The following is a 19,945-nucleotide window of genomic DNA, read 5'->3' on the forward strand; positions in this document are numbered from 1 at the left end:
AAGCAAATCCCTGCATTAGGCATGAGGGAGGTAGAATCTTAAAAAAATGACAGCTTCCCCAGCTCCCTGGACCAGAAACCATGTCCTGGAACACAACCCTTTTAGCTCAGGTCCCTGAGACCCTGATTGGTGAGGTCCTGGCTGTGGCCCACTAAATCATGCCAGCTCCACTCCCCCACCATTTTCTCACCAGCTGCCTCCAAACCCCTGCCCCTCTAACTCTGGGACTGTAATCAGATCAACACTGCTATTGGAAAGAATGAGTCAATCTACCTCCCTGGGATGGTGAGGGTCAGAATTAGGAGACAAGTTAAGTGAGTGAAGATAAAGGAGACAGATGCAGAGATGGAGGGAGACTCTGGACGAGGGTTCACCTCCCTCTGGTTCTTGAAACCTGTAACATCCTTATAACTATCCAAACCAAAATCCCCTTCCCTGGTTTCCCCTTAAGTGGTTATTTCCCTTTACTAGAATGTGAGCTCTTTGAGAGAAGGGACTATTTCCCTTTTGGTTTCCTATCCCCAGAATTGAGCATAGTGCTTGGCACAAAGTAAGTGTGAAAGAAAGGTTCACCTTATACCTATCAGTTACTTAAGAAATGTTCGTTAGTTGACTGGTTGGTATTTCATTCATTTATTCCCTAGGTGCACTTAGTACCTATGTGCCTGGCACATAATAGGTGCGTAATAAATGTGTAGTGGATTTATTGGATCCCAGAATGATGGAAATGCCAGGATGACTTGAGTTCAAGTTTCTCTTCCGACACATGAAACTATGTAATCTTGGACAAGTCTCTTAATCTTTTCCTGGTTTGTGCAGCTCTGGACTCTGATTTGCAGAGAAGGAGATGACTCAAATTGGCGGAGATAATTTCCACATTTCACTAGTTCCCTTTACTAATAAAACCACAGGCCTAGTCTCTATCCCCTATCATTTCCTGGAAGGGGGAAACTGAGGAAAAGAAGCAAATGAGAGAGTAGAGGGAGTAGTGCTCTGTTTCTGTCTTTTCAGGAGCAGGACTTACTGCTCCTGGGATATGTACAAGGTTAAGGTGATAGGAAGAACCTACAGAGGTAGTATTATAGATTAGGTTGTTTTAGCTTCCAGATGAGGACACCGGCCCCATTTAGGCATGGTGCAAGTTTCCTGCCTCCCAAATGACCAGTAGGTGGGGCACGTGTCCCAGTGGTGACTGAACCTCAAGGCTCCCAGGTCTGCCCTTCGAAATTTTGGGGTGTGGGCTCCCCAGAGTGCAGACACCCCCCCCAACCTGTCTCTCCCCACTCCCCAGGATCTGTAAACACTTAACTTTTTTAAAGGAACAACAACTGATAGGGTCTTGGGCGTAGTCTGAGGGAAGGGATGATTTTGGCTCCATCTAGGACCCCAAAGTGGCTGGGAACCAGGGAGACCTGGACCCCAGCCCAGGCAGCGCTAAAGACTACAGACAAAGTAAAGCCAGTCCAAGCAATAGGACGAGGGAGAAGGAAGAAAGGGGCAGGTTGGGACCTTTCGCCCCATCCTTCTCTTTTTATCCCAGCGCCTCAAAGAGTTTTACAAGGTGGGAACTGACTTTTATGGGCTCTGAGGTAGAGGTCTCCAGGCCTGGGACGGAGGTGAGAGTAACTTCCCAGTCCCTCAGGGCAGGGTGTCTGGGGTGGGGGCGGGGGAGGGGGCTGGGGCCGATCCAGGTGGAAGTGAATCAGGTGGTAATTAGGCCTGTCTGAATCCCAGGAAATGGAATGGAGTTAAACGGAGTTGAGCAAGGCGGGACGAGAGAGCTGCTAAGGCAGTGGGGCTGGGGACCGCTCCACCAGCCAAGGTCGATCTGTCTCTACATTTCTGATGCAGAGGAGCTGGGGGCCTTGGGGTTTGGGCAAACCGGGCCAGGAAGCAGAGGGTTTTTTTTGGGGAGGGGGGGTGGCTAATGGAGCTGACCGCAAGGTGGCCTTGGAAGAGGTCAGGCTGGGGTAGGATCGAAGCGGCTCGGTTCCCCCCTTCCCTCACCTCCCCCCGCTCCCGCTCCCCCGCCTCCCACCGCACACCCTCTTGTCCTTGTGGCCGGAGACCATTAGTGGCGACAAGGTAGCTGTCTGGAAACTGGCCCTGTACTCAAAATAACCGAGTGACCTCAGCCTCCTGTCTCCTCTTCTGTGTGGTCTGGTCTGGGGAGCAGGGGAGGGGAATCTGGCCATGTCCCTTTAAGGGGGGAAGGAATTTGGCAACGGGTTGGCTTCTTGGGGAAGCAGAAAAAGCGTCTCGTCCCTTTAAGAGATTGGGGGGAGGGAGAGAGCGGGAATGAGGGGGTGGGAGGTCCCAGGAAATCAGTTGGAGCTGGATAATGAATGGGTTAAGTGGCTGGAGGTAGCTCCGGGGCTTTAGAAAGAGTCCTAGGTCTTTAAAAGGGGGTGGGGTGGATGCCCCTCCCCTCCCACTCGCGGCCCCACCTCTCCCCGACTTTCCATTCCGAGGTTCGGTGGCGCTGGGGAGGTAGAAGGCGTGGCTAGTTTGAGGGGGCGGGGCTATGCCGGGCCAGGGGCGGGGCCTGGAAGCGGAGGGCGGGGCCGGGCCCGGCCGCGCTGGGCTGGGGCAGTGTCTCGGGGCTGGCGGCGGGAGCAGCATGGATTGGGGCTCGGAGCTGTGGGTGAGTCTGCTCCTGGCCCCCCCCCCCCCGCTTCTTCCATCGGCACCCCCCGCAGTCTCCTCGGGGCCCCCTTCCAGTTTTCTCCTTTGCCCCTGTCCCGGTTCAGTTCTGGCCCCCTCCTCTCCTGTTCCCCCTCCGGGTTAGTTCTCTCGCCGGCCCCCTCTCCCAACTCTCTCCCCGGCCCCCTGGCATTTCTCCTCCATTTCTTTCCCATTCCCCACCACGTTCTCTCCTAGTTCCCCCCAGTTCCCTCTCCGTTTCCCCCGCGTCTATTCCGGTGCCCCCCGCTCAGTTCTCTCCCCCTAGCTCAGCCCTCGGGCAGCTCTCTACACTTGGATTTCAGCTTCTCTTCTCGTCCCCCTCTCCGTCTCTCAGTCCCCCGCTTCCCAATGTTGTCCCAGTTCCTCTTCTCCTCTTGCTTTCTCCTCTCGCCTCCCGGTTCCTTGCCCAGACCCTCTTGCAAGGTCTCTGCTGCCCCTCCCCGGGTGCTTCTTTCCCTGTCCTCTCCTAGTCCTTCTAAGCCCCTACTTTTCTCAGTTACCTCTTTCTTTCTCCTGTTCCCTCTCCCGTCCCAGTATGCTTCTCCTCTTGTCTTCCTTCCTATCCCTCCCCAGTTTCTCCCACTTGCCTTCTTCCCCACTGGAATTCGAGTCCTGCCTTTTGTCACCGGCCTCGCCGCCCTTTTGAACTATAGGGTTGGAAGGGTGGCAGAGAGAGCTAGGGCCAAGGAACTCTTTCCCCTTTCCCTTGTACTGACCTAGCTGACCTCAACCAGTTATTTATGCCGCATTTCTAAAGCGCCCTTTGCCAGTGGGACCCTGACCCTCTTGTCCCACCCACACAGGATCCTAATATCTAAGAGGGCGTATATTCCTGGGTCTGTGCGTGGAGGCTGGACTCTGGAGTCCTATAGGGATCCCTCTCCTTCCCATACTCTTCATAGCCCTGAGGAGGCCAGGCCTGGCTAGACTTGGTGGAGGGGGACTAATGGTCCTGGAGAACCAGAGGATTTTCCAGTGGTTGGGACAGACCACTCAGCAGCTGACCCTTGATTTTTGGTGGGTAGAGTTGGGGGGACTTGTCAGTAGTGACCCCTCCCTTGGCTTGAGCTACTGTGTTTACATCCCTTGCTCTCCTCCCCCTCCCACCCCCCCAACAGGAAGTGGATTTCCTTCCCAGCCTAATGCCTGGGCCAGGGATCCCAGCCCTCCCCCCACCCCACCCCCAAAAGGCCCAGTCCTTAGGCTGCCTGGGTCCCTTCCCCTGGCTGGGCCTCAGGCCCTCCTCTCCCCTGTTTTGTTTTCCTTACCCCTGGCCCTCTGGCCCTCTTGTCTCTCTCCCTCTCCCTGGCAAACCAGTTTGTCCTCGATGGATGTCTCATAGTTTGGCTCCGATCAGCCTGGACCTCTGGGAGGGCTTCTAATCTCAGGGTGGAAGGAAGATTCCTCTCCACCCCTCCAACCCCTAGCTCTTACTCTGGCTCTCCCCCTGCTCTCCTTGACTCTCTGGCTTTGGGAACTCCTGGGATAGATAGTGTGATAGATTGGAGGAATGGAAATGGGGAGGGGGGACACTGACTTCATGGACTCTTGGCCTCAGGGCTCAGTCAGGCGCTCTGACCAGCAGCAAGTGGTCCCAGTTGCTGAGGCCTTCCCTTGGAGAAACACATGATTTTTGGTGGGTCTTGACCCTTCATGGTCTCAGTTTCTCCACCCTCACTTTTGGGCCTGGGCTAGATAGGAGGAGGATGAGCTGAGGCCTAGGCTGTACTGGGGGCTCTGGAACTAGGGTCATTCCCTAGGAATTAAGTTGTCTTGCCAGATGAAAGGCTCGTGTGTGTGGAAAGCTGGAATAGGTCACCTATTTTGAGCTCCCTGACCAGGTCAGACCCCTTCTTATCTTACTGGGTCTCTGGGTCTTTGCCCAGGGGCAGCTGGTTCAGTACATAGCGGAGTGGAGGGTGGGGTGGAGTAGTAAGCAGACATCCACCAGGTGGTTGTTAGGACCCAGGATTTACCCTTGTCTCCAGTCTGGTGCCACAACTCTTTCTTCAGCCATATTGTCCCAGGAAAGCTCTTGACACTTTTTCCAGTGACCTGGAGACATGTCTTTCCCTCCCTTGTTCTTTTTTAGGAGATGGGGGCCTGGTTCCTGGGCTCCTCCCTCTTCCTGGCTGGGGTTAATCCATTTACTGGGCTCTAAAGGACTGGAGTGAGACTGATAAAATCCCTGGAGGGAAGGCTTGAATAGTGGGAGAGGGGTTATCCTGCCTTCTTTTACACTACAGGGGCTTCTTCCATGAAGGGGGAGGGGCCAGAGAGGCTGAGGACTCTGGGGAAGGAGCCCAGTTATCCATGGGAGGTACAAGGAGCTCCTCTTTCTCTACCTCCCTTGGTTGCTGGGAGTTCCCACTCTCAGGGGCCTGGAAAATCCAAGTCCCTCCAGAAATCCCCAGAAATCCCCCGGGCAAGGTGGCAGAGGGGTCAAGTCAAGTTACTAAAGACTAGAGCTGGAGAGTGGGAGGGGGATCTCCTAGTCTGGAGCTCTGCTCTGCAGGAAGGTAGGGGGCACTCCACCTGGGAGGAGTACGAATGGCCACACCAATTTCTTGCCACTTTCTGCAGCCTGACTCAGCTGAGGAAGGGCAGGGAGACAGGTTAAGAAGGGAGTGTTAGAAGGCCAAAACTGAGAGAGATCTTAGACACCATTTAGTCTGACCTTCTCATCTTACAGATGAGGAAACTGAGGTCCTGAGAAAGCCAGGAACTCAACCAAGGTCACGGAGCCAGGAAGTGGCAGAAGTGGTGATAGAACCCAGGCAGCTCCTTGAACTCCATCTACCGTGGGGAGCTACCTAATGAAACAGCTCAGTGCTGCTGGGAGATGGGGTGGGGAAGTAGTAAATATGGTCAAGAAGGTGCTTTGATGTTGTTGTATGATGGGGCCTGGAGCAGGAAGGGAAAACGAGGGCCCAGAAATACTTGGGACTTTATGGAGACTGTTTTGTGACTCAGGGGGAACTGAGTCAATGAATGGGACTCTGGATAGGGCTTCCCCTGAAACTCTTGAGGAGGAGGAGGGAGGGAAAGAACATGGAATTTTCCTTCTGTAGGGAGAGGACAGTGGTGACATTTCCTTTTCTCTTCCTCAAGACCCTTATGCCATGTAATTGGGGAAGGGTAATAGGTTAATAGGTTTCAGAGTGGAAACCCTTTTATGGGGAGACTGAGGCCCACAGAAATTAAGTGACATGCCCAAGGTCAGACAGGGAGGAGAACCAACCAGGCTTCTAAACCAGGCACGTCTTATGATTCTTCCTGTCCCACATGGACCAAACAGCTAGGACCTACCTAAGCTGTAGAATTCCTGGTCCCCCCAAAGAGAAGGGAATTCAGGAACCCCTGATTCCAGGCCCTGGGGGGTGGGGGGTTAAGTACTATTGGCCCATGGGGCAGTACCCGCCCCTTGCCTGCCAGTAACACTGCCCCCCTCTCTGTCTTTCTGTAGTGCCTGACTCACCCACTCCTGCCCGCCCAGCCGGATTTTCCGGAATGGAGGGGGATTAGGGGTGTGTGTGGGGTAACCTGGCTGGAGCTGGGGCCTTAGGGGTAAGAGCCAGGGACCAGGCAGGTTCCAGGCTAATTTTGTCCCTGGGGAGAAGAGCAAGGCTTCTCTGAGGCTATTGTGGCTCCCCCCTTCTCTTCGAGCCTTGCACTGACAAACCCTAGTATCTAGATGCTGGAGGGGGATTCAACCCCCTGGACTCCCACCAGTCTCCCCGCTTCTGGCTGAGGGACACTGATGGGGGAGACACCTCCTACTGCCCTGGGCTTCTCTTTTCTGAGGCCTCTCCTCCAGAAGGGTTAGAGCTATTTTCCTGGCCACGCCCAGTCCAGTCTTTCAGGGGTGGGGCTTTGATGGCTACACCCATGGGGGCAAGGGGCGGGGGTGGGGATGGGCCAAGAATTGGAGCTAGGAATCTGGTCTCCCCGACCATTCTGAAGTCATAGGATTGGAGAAGGCTGGTGCTGGAAAAGATACTAGATCCCTCCTTTCACAGAGAAGGAAACTGAGACCCAGAGAGGGGAAAGAACTTGTTTAAAGAGCCCCCCACATTTCCTGCTTCCCTTCAGGACCAGTTTGAGGTGATTGAACGCCATACACAATGGGGCCTGGACCTGCTAGACAAATATGTGAAATTTGTGAAGGAGCGGACGGAAGTGGAACAGAGTTATGCCAAGCAGCTCAGGTGGGCCTCCGACCGCAGGGCTCAGAGCTCGGGGATCCTGAGCTGGCTTACTCGGAGCCACCAGGCTCAGGGGAGGTTATGGGAGGTTCTCTCTGGGGGAAAGAAGCTGGAGGGGGGAAGTCGGCACTCCGATGCTGGGAGGGACTCTGAGACAAGCCTTCCTGGGATCCTTGTTAGGGGAGAGGGGGCAGAGCCTAGACTCAATGGTTTTCTTCCTCTCTCTCCTACCTATCTTCCTGACAGGAGCCTAGTGAAAAAATACCTGCCCAAGAGATCGACAAAGGATGACCCGGAGTCCAAGTGAGGAGCGGGGTATAGCTAGGGTGGTGGAGTTGATACCCTTCTCCTGGCTTCTGCATGGAAGCCTGGAGACAGAAGTCAATCACGCTAAGTTCTCTCCTCCTCTCCCCCAACCCTGTCCCCACCCCAGGTTCAGTCAGCAACAGTCCTTCATGCAGGTTTTACAAGAGCTCAATGACTTTGCTGGCCAGCGGGAGCTGGTGGCTGAGAACCTAACCGTGCAGGTGTGTCTGGAGCTGACCAAGTATTCACAGGACATCAAGCAGGAGCGGAAGATGGTAAGGGTCCCTGGGCATTCCCGATGAATCCCCCCCAACCTGGCAAGGCCCCTGACCCCATTTCTCTTGACCGAGATAGTCAACTTGGGCCCTGGCTCTTCCTGCCTCAGTTTCTCTCAGGCAGCTGGGCCCCAGTTGAGTCCCCAGGACCCTCATTTCTAAGCACTCCCCCCTAATCTTGCAGCATTTCCAGGAGGGCCGCCGGGCACAGCAGCAGCTGGAAAACGGACTCAAGCAGCTAGAGAATGTGAGTGCTACGACAGAGGACAAAGAGGAGAGAGGGTAGAGGAACGAACAGAAATGCAGAGCTGGAGGTCCCACATACCTCTGAGCCTTTGGGCCAGCAGCAGGGGTGGGCTCCTAGTGATGGGGAGTAGACCACCTCTAATATCCCCACTTAAAACTGTGAAAATTCAGTGGGAAAAGCCAGCACTTCCCAGCTTTATTACTAACACACACGCACGCACGCACACGCATTTGACCATAAGGAAATAAGTCCTTTCACCTCCTTGGGACTCAGTTTCTCCCTCTGTAAAATGGGAACAGTAAGTCTCTCCCTTTTCTTCCCTCAAACCCTAGGGTGTGGTGGGGCTGAAGCCAGGGAATGTGAGGCTTGCCTGTAGGTGACCTCATTGTCTTTGTCGCGTTCCTCAGAGCAAACGGAAGTTTGAACGAGACTGTCGGGAGGCAGAAAAGGCAGCTCAGACGGCCGAGCGGCTGGACCAGGACATCAATGCCACCAAGGCTGATGTGGAGAAGGTGGGAGGGCTGTGGGACTCTGGGGGTGGAGTGGGGTCTTCAAGGCACTGTAGTCTGGGCTGTGACCTAAGTGACCTCCCCCAGGCCAAGCAACAAGCTCACGTGCGCAGCCACATGGCAGAGGAGAGCAAGAATGAATATGCTGCCCAGCTACAGCGTTTCAACCGTGACCAGGCCCACTTCTACTTCACAGAGATGCCTCAGATCTTCGATGTGAGCAGCCAGGCCCTCTTGGCCCAGGGTCCCTCCCACCCCCAGCTGATCTAGGCCCCTCTCCTTTCCCCAGATTCCCTAACCCCTCATCCATCTCTGGTCTTCCCACTTCTCAGCCTCGTCTCTCATTCCTTATGCCTCTCCAGAAGCTACAGGACATGGATGAGCGGCGGACAGCCCGACTTGGTGCTAGTTATGGGCTCCTGTCGGAGACCGAGCTCCAGGTGATGCCTATCATTGGGAAATGCCTAGATGGCATGAAGGTGGCTGCTGCAGCTGTGGACCCCAAGAATGTGGGTGCTGGGCCCCAGGGGTGCTGGGTGTGAGAAGGAAGGAAGCTTACAGCATCAGGGCTGGATGCCATTGGGGAAGGTGGTCCGAGGGGTGGGGCGGGGGTGATAGCTCTGGAAGGTCTCAGGTCTGGAGCTAAGTCCTGCTCTGCCACTGACCCCCTCACTCCCCTCCCAGGGGACCCTGCACTTTGTCCCTCCTTGCCCTAGGCTTCAGTTTTTCCATCTGTAGAATGCGGTTGATGGACTTACATGTTCCCAAAGGTCACCTTCTGCTCAGAAACCCTCTAGCCCTAAGTCATTTCTGCTCTCATGTTCAAGAGGAGACCGGCTGGGGCTAGTAGCCGGATGAATGGGGGCCTGGATTGCTCCACCTCCCCTCGAACACAGTCTCCTCTGCCTGCTTCCAGGATTCCCAGGTGCTCATCGGGCTGCATAAATCTGGCTTCACTCGCCCTGGTGATGTTGAGTTTGAGGACTTCAGCCAGCCCATGACCCGTGCCCCATCAGACAGCAGCCTAGGTGTACCTCCTGATGGGCGCCCTGACCCACGAGGCCCAGTCAGGAACCGCCCCAAGCGCTGGCCCTTTGGGAGGAAGAACAAGGTGGGGGTCAGAGAGGCCTGGGTTGCTGGATGCTGTGTGTGTAGGGGCGTGCTCCATTCTGACCCCTTCCCCTGGATGGTCAGCAAGCCAGAGACTCGAATGCCTGGGGGAGGGTGGGGCCCCGTTGAGTCAGCCCCCCTCCACCCCCACACCCCTGAAGCCCCAGGGAACCACAGGCCAGAACGCCAAGTCCCGGGCTGGAATCTTCCTCTTGGCTCTGATCCCAGCTGGGATGGAGAACCCAGTCCCCTGGGCCCTGAAGTTTCAGGGCGGGGGCAGGGGGCTGAGATGGGTTCTCAGCTTGAAGATTTAATATGGTTCTTTCTGCTCTGCATGCAGCTGGCTTTTACTGAGGTTGGAAGGGAGAGAGAGAGAGTGTGTGAGTTTGTGAGTGTGAGTGTGAGTGTGTGTGTGTGTGAGTGAGAGTGTGTGGTGGGCAGGGGAAGTGGTTATTAGAAGAAGCTGTTCATTCCACTTTTCCCTCTCTGCGTCTTGGGGACACGACCTCATCTTGGGGGTTGGGGCAGGTGGGGGGTTTGGAAGCCAGACTTTCTTTTCACGCCGACCCACTCCCCCAATGCTCACTCAGGGGCCACCCCAGTGCTGCCTCTCAGGTTCTCCTGCCTCTATGACATTAGCCCCAGGCCACTAGTGAGTGCTTCCTTCCCAGATACTGAGGGTGACCTTTGATCCCATGGGCTTTCATCTTTGACCTGCCACCTTTTGCCTGTCTTGGATCTGCTACTTCTGCATGTGTTAGACTAGGGGAGACAAGGCCTGAGATTCACAGGGGCTGGAGGTGGGGGGAGGGCAGCCACAATTCCTTGCTTGGTGGCTTGAGGCTTAGTAAACTGCTGAGGGTGTTCTGGTCCTCCTGGGAGCTCACAGCCTTGTCTCCCTTCTCTTCCCCACCCTTCGCTTCGTATTTTGTGTTGATCTCTGGAATGTGCATGTTTGTGTCCCTGTGTGTATGTGTGTCCCAGTTTTCTTACCGTTTTTTTTCTCCATTTTGTGTTTCCTTTTTTCCTTTTTTGTGTGTCTGTCCATCCATCCCTGCTCTTGACCATCCCCATCCCATCCCCCCTCCCTTGCCCCTGCCTGTAGCTACCCCCCCCACCCCTGTCCCCCCTGGGGGGCCCCCCTTCCTCGGCGTACGCTAATGGACCCCCATCCCCTCGCTTCGGCCGGGACCCCCTGGCCTTACTGAGTGAGATCAGTAAGTCAGTCAAGCCCCGGATAGCCTCCTTCCGCAGTCTCCGAAGTCGAGGGGTAAGTGGGCGCTTGGCCCCTGGGAAGGGGCCTCGGGGGTGCTGAGGTGATGACCCTCCCACTGGCAAGGGAAGGGGTGGGTCAAGACAGGCTGGGCGCCAGGCAGCTCCACCCTGATCACCTGCCTCCTCACCTTTTCACCCCTCTCTCCCCACTTAGGATTTCATTAGGAAGGGTCAAGGGGCTGCGTGGCAGGGACTTCTGGCTTGGCTCCTTGGGCTGCTGGGCTGAAGGTCAGGGAAGGCTGGAGACAGGGAGGAGATTCAGGCTTCCTGGGACCTGTGGGAATATGGAGACTGGGGAAAGATTGAATCTCCTTCTGTCCTTGCTCTTAGACAGTGGCCACTGAGGATTTCAGCCACCTGCCCCCTGAGCAGCGAAGAAAAAAGCTGAAACAGCAATTGGAAGATCGAGGGCGGGAGCTCCAGAAGGAGATAGATCAGAGGTGAACAATGGGGCCAGGAGAGGGGCGTTGGGGCCACTCGCCCTCTAGAGAATCCAGGAACCCAGGCCCAGGGCAGTTGGTGACCTGCCAACGTCATGCCAATAGCAAAGACTGGCTCCACTCTGGTCCTCCCTGTCCAGCACCATTTCCCTTGGGCACAACTGTTCTCTTTGGGTATTTGAGTAACTGTGTGAGAGATTAGCCTTGCTCTGCTTGACTGAGATGGGAGAGCTTGGAGGGGCGGGGGGCATGTTGCCAAGTAGCCGCTCTATGTAGGATTTGCTCAATTAGAATTGTGCAGTTGGGCTGTCCCCTGGAGGGAGTTCCCCATCACTATTGGGATGCCCTGCTCAGGCTTGGGTGGAACCAGACGTCCTCCACCGCCCCTTGTGTTGGGATTCCGGGAGCTGGGCAGACTGAGGAACCTCCTTTCTTTGCTCTCTAGGGAGGCCCTAAAGAAGATGAAGGATGTTTATGAGAAGACACCACAGATGGGCGACCCTGCCAGCCTGGAGCCCCGCATCTCAGAGACCCTGAGCAACATTGAGCGGCTAAAGCTGGAGATTCAGAAGTATGAGGTGAGCTCCTCTGGTCTAGGACCTGGCAGCCAGCCCAGCTGAGTCACTGGAGGGGGGAGGGGGGGCGGCTCCAGCTGTTTCCCATCATGGCCTAGGGAAGCAGTGAAGTGACCTTAGGAAACCTTCCTGTCAGCCTTTGGAGGGTGATGGGAGATGAGGAGGGGGTGAGGGGGTGGGGGGTGGCGTGCATGGCCAACCAGGCCCTTCCAAATGTTGATTTCCTTGCTTTTAGATGTGGCTGGCCGAGGCAGAGAACAGAGTTCTGGGTAGCCGCAGGGACAGCCTGGGACACCACGGTCATCCCCCAGAACCCCCAACAGGGGCTCCCCCAGATACAAATAATTGTTCTCCTGACAAGGAGAGGTGAGGGGTTGGGGCCTAGGAGGGAGGCTAGCCCTTAGGGGGCTGAGGGAGGTGTGTGTGTGTTGTGTGTGTGCTGTGTGTGTCTGTGTTGTGTGTGCATGTGTGTGTGTCTGTGTGTGTGTCTGTGTACACACATGAACAGCTGGTCTGTTGGAGAAGGGCCCTAGGATGGGGGAAGTGAATGGGAGGATACAGAAGAACCCTGGGGGAAAAGAGAGAGAGGGGGAGAGATGGGGAGATAGAGACAGATGCACACCATGGCTAAATGGGCAGGAAGACAAGAATAGACAGGGGCCCTGAGTGGGAGGAGTGAGGGACCAGCCCTGGTGGCTAAGGTAGAAGAGGGACCAGAAGGGCCTTGGCCAGAGGGGGCAGGGCAGGGTAGGTGGGGGCTGCACCAAAGAGGGGATTAGGGTACAGTGAGGGGTGGGTAGTAAATATTCACTCCTAACTCCTCGTCCCCAGCCCAGAGGCTCCCCCTTCAGATGAGGGAACGGACACTTCCATCTACACTGAGTTTGAGGAAGACTTTGAGGAGGAGCCAGCCTTTCCCATTGGTCACTGTGTTGCTGTCTACCAGTTTGAAGGTGAGAAGGAAGCTGGGTAGAGTTGGCCAGGCTGGCTGCAGCTGAACTCCACTTGAGGCATATCCTATAAAAGCCGCCCAGCACATCGCTAGACAGCAGGCTCCCTGTGCCAGGAGACACTCTCCTCTCTCAGGAGCTCAACCTTATGCATTTTCATTAGGATTCAGGTTGCATGCCTACTGGCATGGAGGGAACCATGGCTTTGGAGTCAGAGTATCTGGGTGTCAAATTTGAACTCTGCCACTTGTACTGGGCATGACTCTGAGCAGGCACACTCTAAAGGGCCCCTTCAGCTGTAAATTCTATGACCCTCTGATTGGCCTGCTTTTAGGGGGAAGCTTTGAGTCAGTACAGGTAACTGGGTCAGTGTCTGGGGGAGGGGCGGGGCTTCTGGCCCATCCTCAGTCTTGTTCATATCTCCCATTATCCACATCAGGGTCCAGTGAGGGCACCATCTCCATGGATGAAGGCGAGGATCTGTGCCTAATGGAGGAGGATAAAGGCGATGGGTGGACGAGGGTCCGGCGAAAACAGGGGGGTGAGGGCTACGTGCCTACCTCCTACCTTCGAGTCACACCTAGCTGAACCCCCTTGCTATCTCCAGGGGTGGGTAGATCCCTGAATGGGGTGCCCCCTGGCCCTCCTTTGGGGCAGGTGGATCCCTGAATGGGGAGTTGGTCCTGCCCCTTTGTTTTCTCCTAGGGCCCGGCTGTTGCTGCTTTAGGACCCTGCCCAGGGGGCCAGGAGTGGGGCTGGGCCTGGCTGCCCCTCACTCCACACCATATATGCACTTTATTCCTGGGGTGGCCTGGGCTTCTGCTCCCCACATGCTCCTCAGCCCAGAGTTCTAGCTGGGACCTGTGTAACCTCTGCTGCCAGGCCCAGCCCCATTGTGCCTCCTACACTCGATGTAAATACTTGTGCTCCGGCAAGTGCAGTTTTTTTTTAAAAACAACAAAACAAAACTTGTATAAATGGACTGTGTGCAGCCCCTGACTTGGAGCTTTATTTAGAAGTCGGTGGGCGGCCTGTGTCACTGGACTCTTCCCCCAGACTGCTGTGTCCTTGCTCAGGGACCTCACCCACCTGTCAGGATAGTGCTTCAGACAGTGTGAAGAACACTGGAGGTGGGCACCATAAAGACCTCCTCTGTCCCTTCCAGCTGCCCGGCCAATGTCTCTGTGGCACTGGAATGTAGCCTCACGCTCCATCTAAGCCTGGGCCAGCTTCTCTGCTGATCTGATCCCTGTGACTTGTGGGAAGGCTGTGGCCAGGTCCCACCTTCTCCGCACAAAGGAGCTTATCCAAGAGGGCACAAACAGAGGAGGGGGGGTGGGCTTCCTAGTAATAGCCATTCCCACTGTGGAAGAAAAGCTGGGAGGGGTGGGAAAATGTTCCAGAGCAGCAGATTTCAACTCCCTGAGAGCAGTAACTTCTAGGAGGTAGTAAGTTCCTTGTCATTGGAAGCCTCTGGGTTCTGGAAGGGCAGAGAGAGAGGGGCCAGCAGCACATCCTGGTCCCAGCAAAGGAGAGGAGGAAGAGAAACTGGTGGAGGGCTCAGCTGCACCTGCCTCCCCTGTGCTCCAGAGGCTCTCGCTTCTCTCCGTGTGGGTGCCCTGGGGCAAGGTCCCAAGTAGCACTGCGGGAGCAAATCATGCCCCCAGGAGGTTCATGTCGGAGGAGAGTGGGTGCTCACTCAGTCCTCAGCCCTCCGGCTCCAGCCTCCGGGAGAGGGCACTGAGGACAAGGTGAAACTTCTTGTGCCGCTCAGCCTGTCCAGCTCCAGCACCCCGGCTGCCCCAGAGAAGTCTCAGGGCAAACTCAGTCTGGAAAGCTTCACACAGTTCTGGGGTGGGCTGGAAACCTGGGAGGGGAAAGGGAAAGAGCCCAGAAGATTAGGTGGGGGAGGAAAGGAGGGAGGGGTGATTTCCTCTGGGGGGAAGGACAGAACTCACCCTTTAGTCTGGCTCTGGCCACCTCACGGTAGTGGGAGGCATTGTTGGCCATGATCCGGGCTCCTTGCAGCGTCCAAAGCAGCCGTTCACAGCTCTCCTCATCAGACCCCCATAGCTGAGCTCCCTCCAGCAGCTGGGCCACAGGTACTATGTGAGGCAGGGCCACTTCCCCTGGCTGACTAATTCCTGTGAGGAGAGGAAAGGAGCTACTGGGGCCTCTTGGGCCACCTTGGGGAAATCACTCATCTTCCCTGGGCCACAGTTACTTCAGCTGTGCAATGAGGGACTAGGTGACCCCAGTTCTCTGCTTCCAGGTCTAAAATGCCACCAGGCAAAGGTTTAGCCTCCACTTACCAGCCCCTTCATCCAGGGCTCGGACAAAGGGTTTTAGCTCCTTCTCGAAGGCCAGTGCAGCTTCTGTGTGGTTCTGCCGGAGGAGACGCCACGTCCGTTCTAGCCGTGTGATCTGGGGAGATCTGGCATGCTTAGCCCCTGAACCCATCTGAACCCAGTCCCCTTCCCCATCCTTCACTTTACCTGGGGCAGCTGCAAGGCAGTCATCACTGAAGAAAGAGCAAACAGGTCTCCTGTACCCCCAGGAGTCCGAAGGGCTAGTGCCAGCTGGATAAGGCCAAGCAAGGTGGCCACCCGTTCTGCCACTGGCCCTGAGCATCCAACCACAGCTATGGCTGCAGCTAGGGCCAAGGCTTCGTGCCTGGGGGAAGTTTGTGGGGTCAGGGAGAAGAAAAGGGGATTGGAAGTAGAGGGCAGAGTGGTGTAAGTTCAATGAGGTTAAAGGGACAATGGGGGTGGAGGTGGGGAGTAGAAGGGAAATTTAAAGCTGCAAAGGTTTGGAAGGCAGAACTAGCAATTTCTGTCCAGGTCAAGCCACATGAACCACACTCAAATAAATTTGGTGACGATGACAGGGCCAGTGAGGAATGTGAATGTATGTGTACATCGCCATCATGAAATAAAACTCAAGATACTGATGTCTTATTTTTGCATTCTATTTTAACTCATTCTTGCTACCTATGTTGCAAAGAGCCCCTCCGAGCTCTTCAGGTATGTTCTGTGCCAAGAGGATGTTGCCATCATTACCCCCCCTTTAAATTTTAACACCCTTGGGCAGAGTCCTTATTGTCTCACCCTAGTTTTGACTCTGGGGCAGGGTTGGTGAGTAAAGGGGGTAGTCTGAATGGCTGTGAGGGTAGCATGGTTATCCTCTGGTGTTCCCCTGGGGGAGACAAGGGTAGGGTTAGGGCTGGGAGGTAGGGGCTCACCTCTCCAATAGGTTAAGCCGAAGTTGGTGACCGTGAGGCAGTGTGAGGAGCTCCAGACCTGAGTGGACGCCCATTGCCTGACGCTGAGTTCGAGTCACACCCAGGACCTGGGCTGCCTGGGAAGAGAGGGTTGGTGAGCTCAGGGAAAGGTGCTTTTGGGACATCTCGAGTCATGATGCTGCCAGATTCTGGGCCTGCTGACCTGGCAGTTGGTGAGAAGCAGGTGTTGGGCTACGGTGGGCACATCATGCTGCAGGAACAGGGAACGAAGGGTTTGCAGGGCGCTGGGCTCCAAGGGCGGGTTCTCAGGGCCCAGCAGGCGGGAAGGGAAGGTTTGGGGCTGGAGAGCAGCAGGGACGTCTCCTTGAGGCCTCATGAAATCTAAAGCCTCTTCCTGCTCCTCCTCTTCCCACCAAGGAGTCTCCTGTAGACCTTTGTAGCTGAGATGGGCCTGGGGTGCATGGAGATCCTTCTGCTCCTCCCTTTGCACAGCTTCTTCCCCAGGTGAAGCCTCTGTCTTGTACTCAGTCTCTGGTCCATCTCTGGGTCCAGCCTTGGTCTCTTCCCCGGCCCCAGCTTCCTCCCCATGGCTTTCCTTCCCTTGGAGGATTTCCTGGGGCACCAGCTCACAGGAGGTGGGAGGTAACATTACAGAGGGTGCCCGTGGGGGTTTGGGTGGCACCTTGGGATGCAGCTGCCCATCTGAGCCTGACAGCAGGGTGCTCATGCCCAGTTGCTGTGCCCTACGTAGGACTGGGTCACTGCCTGTACGGAAAAGTGGGGAAGCAGGAGGTACCACTTTGGCCATGTGAGGGTTGTCCAGGGAACCTGAGAACCAGAGAGAAACAAGGGGACAGACTTGGAGATAAGGCAGAGATGGGGAAGAAGCAGAGGGAAGAGGGGAAACCCCCAGCTTCCTCAACTCACCTGGTTCTTTGTTACTCTTCAGGGGGCCTCCCTTGTGGCCCAGGATGTCTAGGCTGGCTGGCTGGCTACCACTGAACTCTTTGGACCTAGTGGCCAATTCAATTCAAGAAGCATTAATGAAAAGTGCCTACTTTGCCCAAGGAATTGTGCTAAGATGCTAGCTAGTTACAAAGGAATCGATCCTCACATTCAAAGGAAAGAACATCTTCCCCTATTGGACCTGAGCTTTACAGAGAGCCAGAGAGTATACAAGGTACAGGTGGGAAGGGAGTACATTTAGAGACTCGGGAGAGCTGTGTAAGACAAAGGCATGGAAGTGGGAAATGGCAACATAAGACAGGATTTCTCTCCTCGCAGGGTGTTGCTGCCTCTGGAAGCAGGGAACCCTCAGTCCACTCCCCCAGCTCATTATGATTGAATGAATCTTAGCAGCTCATACTTGGGTGGTTCATTAAGGCTTACGAGGTACATTCCTCACAATTCTATGAGGTAGGCAATGCAAAACATCTTATGCTACAGATGAAGGAATCAGTGCTTAGAGAAATGAGGTGACTTGTCCAAGATGGCAGAGGTGGGCTTGGACCTAGGTCTCTTGACTCAGTCCAGGGCTCTTTCTACTGTACTCTGCTGCCTTGTCTCTCCCTCCCATGGCTGCTTCCCCTGTTCCTTCCCCGGTGGGTAGTGGGGATGCTGATCCCCAAGTTCCTGTCTCCATAAGGACCACCAAGTGCCATCTCAAGGACGGAGATCCCTCTTCTTTTGCAAGGGTTCTTTGAGCAATGGTCATGGTGAAGGGACAGGGACAAGCACCATGACTAATGCTCTTCCCTGACTCCTTTTACCCATCCATTGGCCCCAATGTCACCACAATTCCTCATACCTGAGCAGCCCTTTGTGGATCTGGAGAGCACCATCCCTGCAGCCATCTCCACTTAGGCTCCGCCGGCGTTGTGGCTTGTCAAAGGTCACAGGACATGGAGGTCCACAGCGGGCGATGGGGTGAGAAGCCACAGCCCCTGAGGCCTGGGACAATGGGCGCTGTGTAGCCACATAAGAGTTTACCAGGGCAGGCAGGCTAGGAAAGCGCTCATCCTCCAGTTGGAAGAGAGCATGAGGCCTGCCAGGACGTGGGCGCAGCTGGATACGAACCACCTCGAAGTGGAGGGGTTGGCCACCCCAGTAGCAGGACAGCATCAGGGGGCTTGGGCCCAAGACTAAGGTAGAAGTGGAAGCCCATACCAAGAAGTCCCCATTTTCCAGCAGCAGGGCCTCTGCTTCCTAGGGACAGAAAAGGCAAGATTGGCAGGGAACCTGAAGCTCAAGACTTACAGCATCATATAGAGGGAGCCAGGCTTGATAGTGGCCGGGGATTCAGTTGTCTAAAGCTCCCAGAGAAAGAGGCTTTAACAACAGGAGATATAGAGTATGAATGGCAAGGACTGGTAGGCCCAGACGTCTGAAGTCTCGAGAGACTGGAGTAAACGGGCAGGGGCTCCTCATTTTTGGAAAGAGGAGTAGAGGTAGTAGGGTAGGGAGATAGGGCACTGGGCTATCAGAAGGTAGAGGAGACCTCAAGTTGGGAGGTCAGATGTCTAGAGACAGACTACGAGAAGTTAAGCCTGAGCACCAGATACCAAGAGCACAATACCCTCAGCCAGGAGTCTCCACCAGGGGGTGCTCAGCAGTTACCTTTTGGGACAGTCCTCCATGGTACCAGGTCTGTTCAACCAACTCTTTTTCAGGGTCCAGAGGTTCCTCTCCCTTTTCCATTGGCAGCTCCTGAGCCCCACTTCGAAAAGACAGAGTAGGGGATGGGGATCCTTGAGGGGGGACTAGGAGCCAGGAGTCCTAGATTCTAGGGTTGGTTCTGCCCCTAACTTGACTGGGATACCTTGAATAAGTCTCTTCCCTTCTAAGGGGTCCCAGTTCCTTCGTTTATTAAAAAAAGAAAAAAAAAAAAGCCCAGGCCACACTGTGAAGGAAGCATGAGGATCAATCAAAACATTCCGGAGCTGTCAAGGCCTTTAGAAAATAACAATGCCACATGTATACAAAACCCAAAGGTTTACAAAGGCATTTCCCTGCAATGAGTGCCCTTAAAGGGGTGTAAGAGCAAGATGAGACCTTAGGACATAGAATGTCAGAACTGGAGGGGGGCTTTAGGACATAGAACATTGAAGGCCAGGGTCCAGAGGAACCTTAAGAGGAGGTCATCTAGTTCAGGTGCTAGAGAGAGCAGTGGATAGAGAGCCAGACTTTGAGTCAGGAAGACCCGAATTCAAATTCAGCCTCAGATACTTACTAGCAGTGTGACCCTAAGTAATTCACTTAACTTCTGTGTGCCTCAGTTTCCTCAACTGTAAAGTGGAGAGAATAATAGAGCCTCTGTCTCAGAGTTGTGAGGATTCAAAGAGCTTACTTGGCACAGTGTCAGGCACATAGTAGGTGGCTTACTCAATGTTTATTTCCTTCCTTATTTACTGATGCTCAGAGAGGGGACATTATCTGTCCAGGGTCCCACAGAGAGTAACACTGATTTTAGACAGAACTCAGGACTCAGCTCCCAATCATGTTGGAGGGGCAGGGTACAACTTGGGAGAGAAAAGGAAGGGAAAGGAGTAAGTGGAGAGGGTTTCCCCAGTGTTTCTGCTGAGCCTGAGGGGTAGGGAGAATTCAGGACCTTAGGGCGTGGAGTTGGGGTTGTGGCTGTACCTGGGATTCCAGCGCCCTGAGTCAAGTGGGATGGGGAGGGTGGAGAGAAGCAGAAGGAAGTTCCGGGGACAGAAAAGGGTGAAGGGACTCAGTTCCAAGCCCTTTCTCCTCATCCAAGACCCCAAGCATCGACATCCCCCCCACCCCCAATCTACAGAAATATCCAGGGTGGGGATGTGGGAAGGGAGGGGTGGATGAGTAGAAGATTCCCTATTGCCTCGGGCTAACCTCGAGAGGGGATGATCTCGATTCCCCATCCTCCTAGACCCCGCAGGCACAAAGTTGAGGCCCCCTCAGCAACGCCCTCTCACCCTTCCCCCCCCCCCAACCTCTGCCCCAAACCCAGAACACACCTGGAGGGGTTTAAGGCAGTCGAGGCGGTTCCAACTCGGAGACTCAGACCCACAGCCCGCACTGGACTGCACCTGGCCCCGCCCCGCTCACCGCCCCAACCTGGCCCCGCCCTCAGAACAGAGCTGGCTCCTGCC

At 55.2% G+C, this 19,945-nt stretch overlaps 2 protein-coding genes across 6 annotated transcripts; one reads left to right on the forward strand and one right to left on the reverse strand.

Annotated features, from left to right (window-relative positions):
• The first annotated feature begins 1,562 nt into the window (after positions 1-1,562).
• Positions 1,563-13,568, forward strand: TRIP10 (thyroid hormone receptor interactor 10). Of its 5 annotated transcripts, none has more exons than XM_072602048.1 (15): positions 1,563-1,616; positions 6,778-6,893; positions 7,137-7,193; positions 7,324-7,471; positions 7,656-7,718; positions 8,126-8,230; positions 8,315-8,443; positions 8,590-8,736; positions 9,144-9,338; positions 10,443-10,607; positions 10,943-11,052; positions 11,498-11,630; positions 11,863-11,993; positions 12,459-12,580; positions 13,017-13,568. In XM_072602048.1, the coding sequence occupies exons 1-15, from the start codon at positions 1,578-1,580 to the stop codon at positions 13,163-13,165; spliced, it is 1,809 nt and encodes a 602-aa protein (XP_072458149.1). In that variant the 5' UTR covers positions 1,563-1,577; the 3' UTR covers positions 13,166-13,568. The 5 variants fall into 5 exon arrangements, with proteins under 5 accessions (XP_072458149.1, XP_072458151.1, XP_072458150.1 ...); XM_072602049.1 differs by lacking the exon at positions 1,563-1,616 and adding an exon at positions 2,548-2,644; XM_072602052.1 differs by lacking the exon at positions 1,563-1,616 and adding an exon at positions 2,956-3,702.
• Positions 13,547-19,890, reverse strand: SH2D3A (SH2 domain containing 3A). Its single transcript, XM_072602046.1, has 10 exons — positions 19,811-19,890; positions 18,435-18,534; positions 17,626-18,023; positions 16,746-16,831; positions 16,021-16,646; positions 15,819-15,934; positions 15,073-15,250; positions 14,890-15,001; positions 14,536-14,721; positions 13,547-14,444 (listed from the first exon to the last, which is right to left on the reverse strand). Exons 2-10 carry the CDS (start codon positions 18,513-18,515, stop codon positions 14,284-14,286), a joined length of 1,944 nt encoding a protein of 647 aa, XP_072458147.1. The 5' UTR covers positions 18,516-18,534; positions 19,811-19,890; the 3' UTR covers positions 13,547-14,283.
• Between the last annotated feature and the right edge of the window lie 55 nt (positions 19,891-19,945).

This window comes from Notamacropus eugenii, chromosome 4, assembly GCF_028372415.1.
Source record: "Notamacropus eugenii isolate mMacEug1 chromosome 4, mMacEug1.pri_v2, whole genome shotgun sequence".
Taxonomy (NCBI): Eukaryota; Metazoa; Chordata; class Mammalia; order Diprotodontia; family Macropodidae; genus Notamacropus; species Notamacropus eugenii.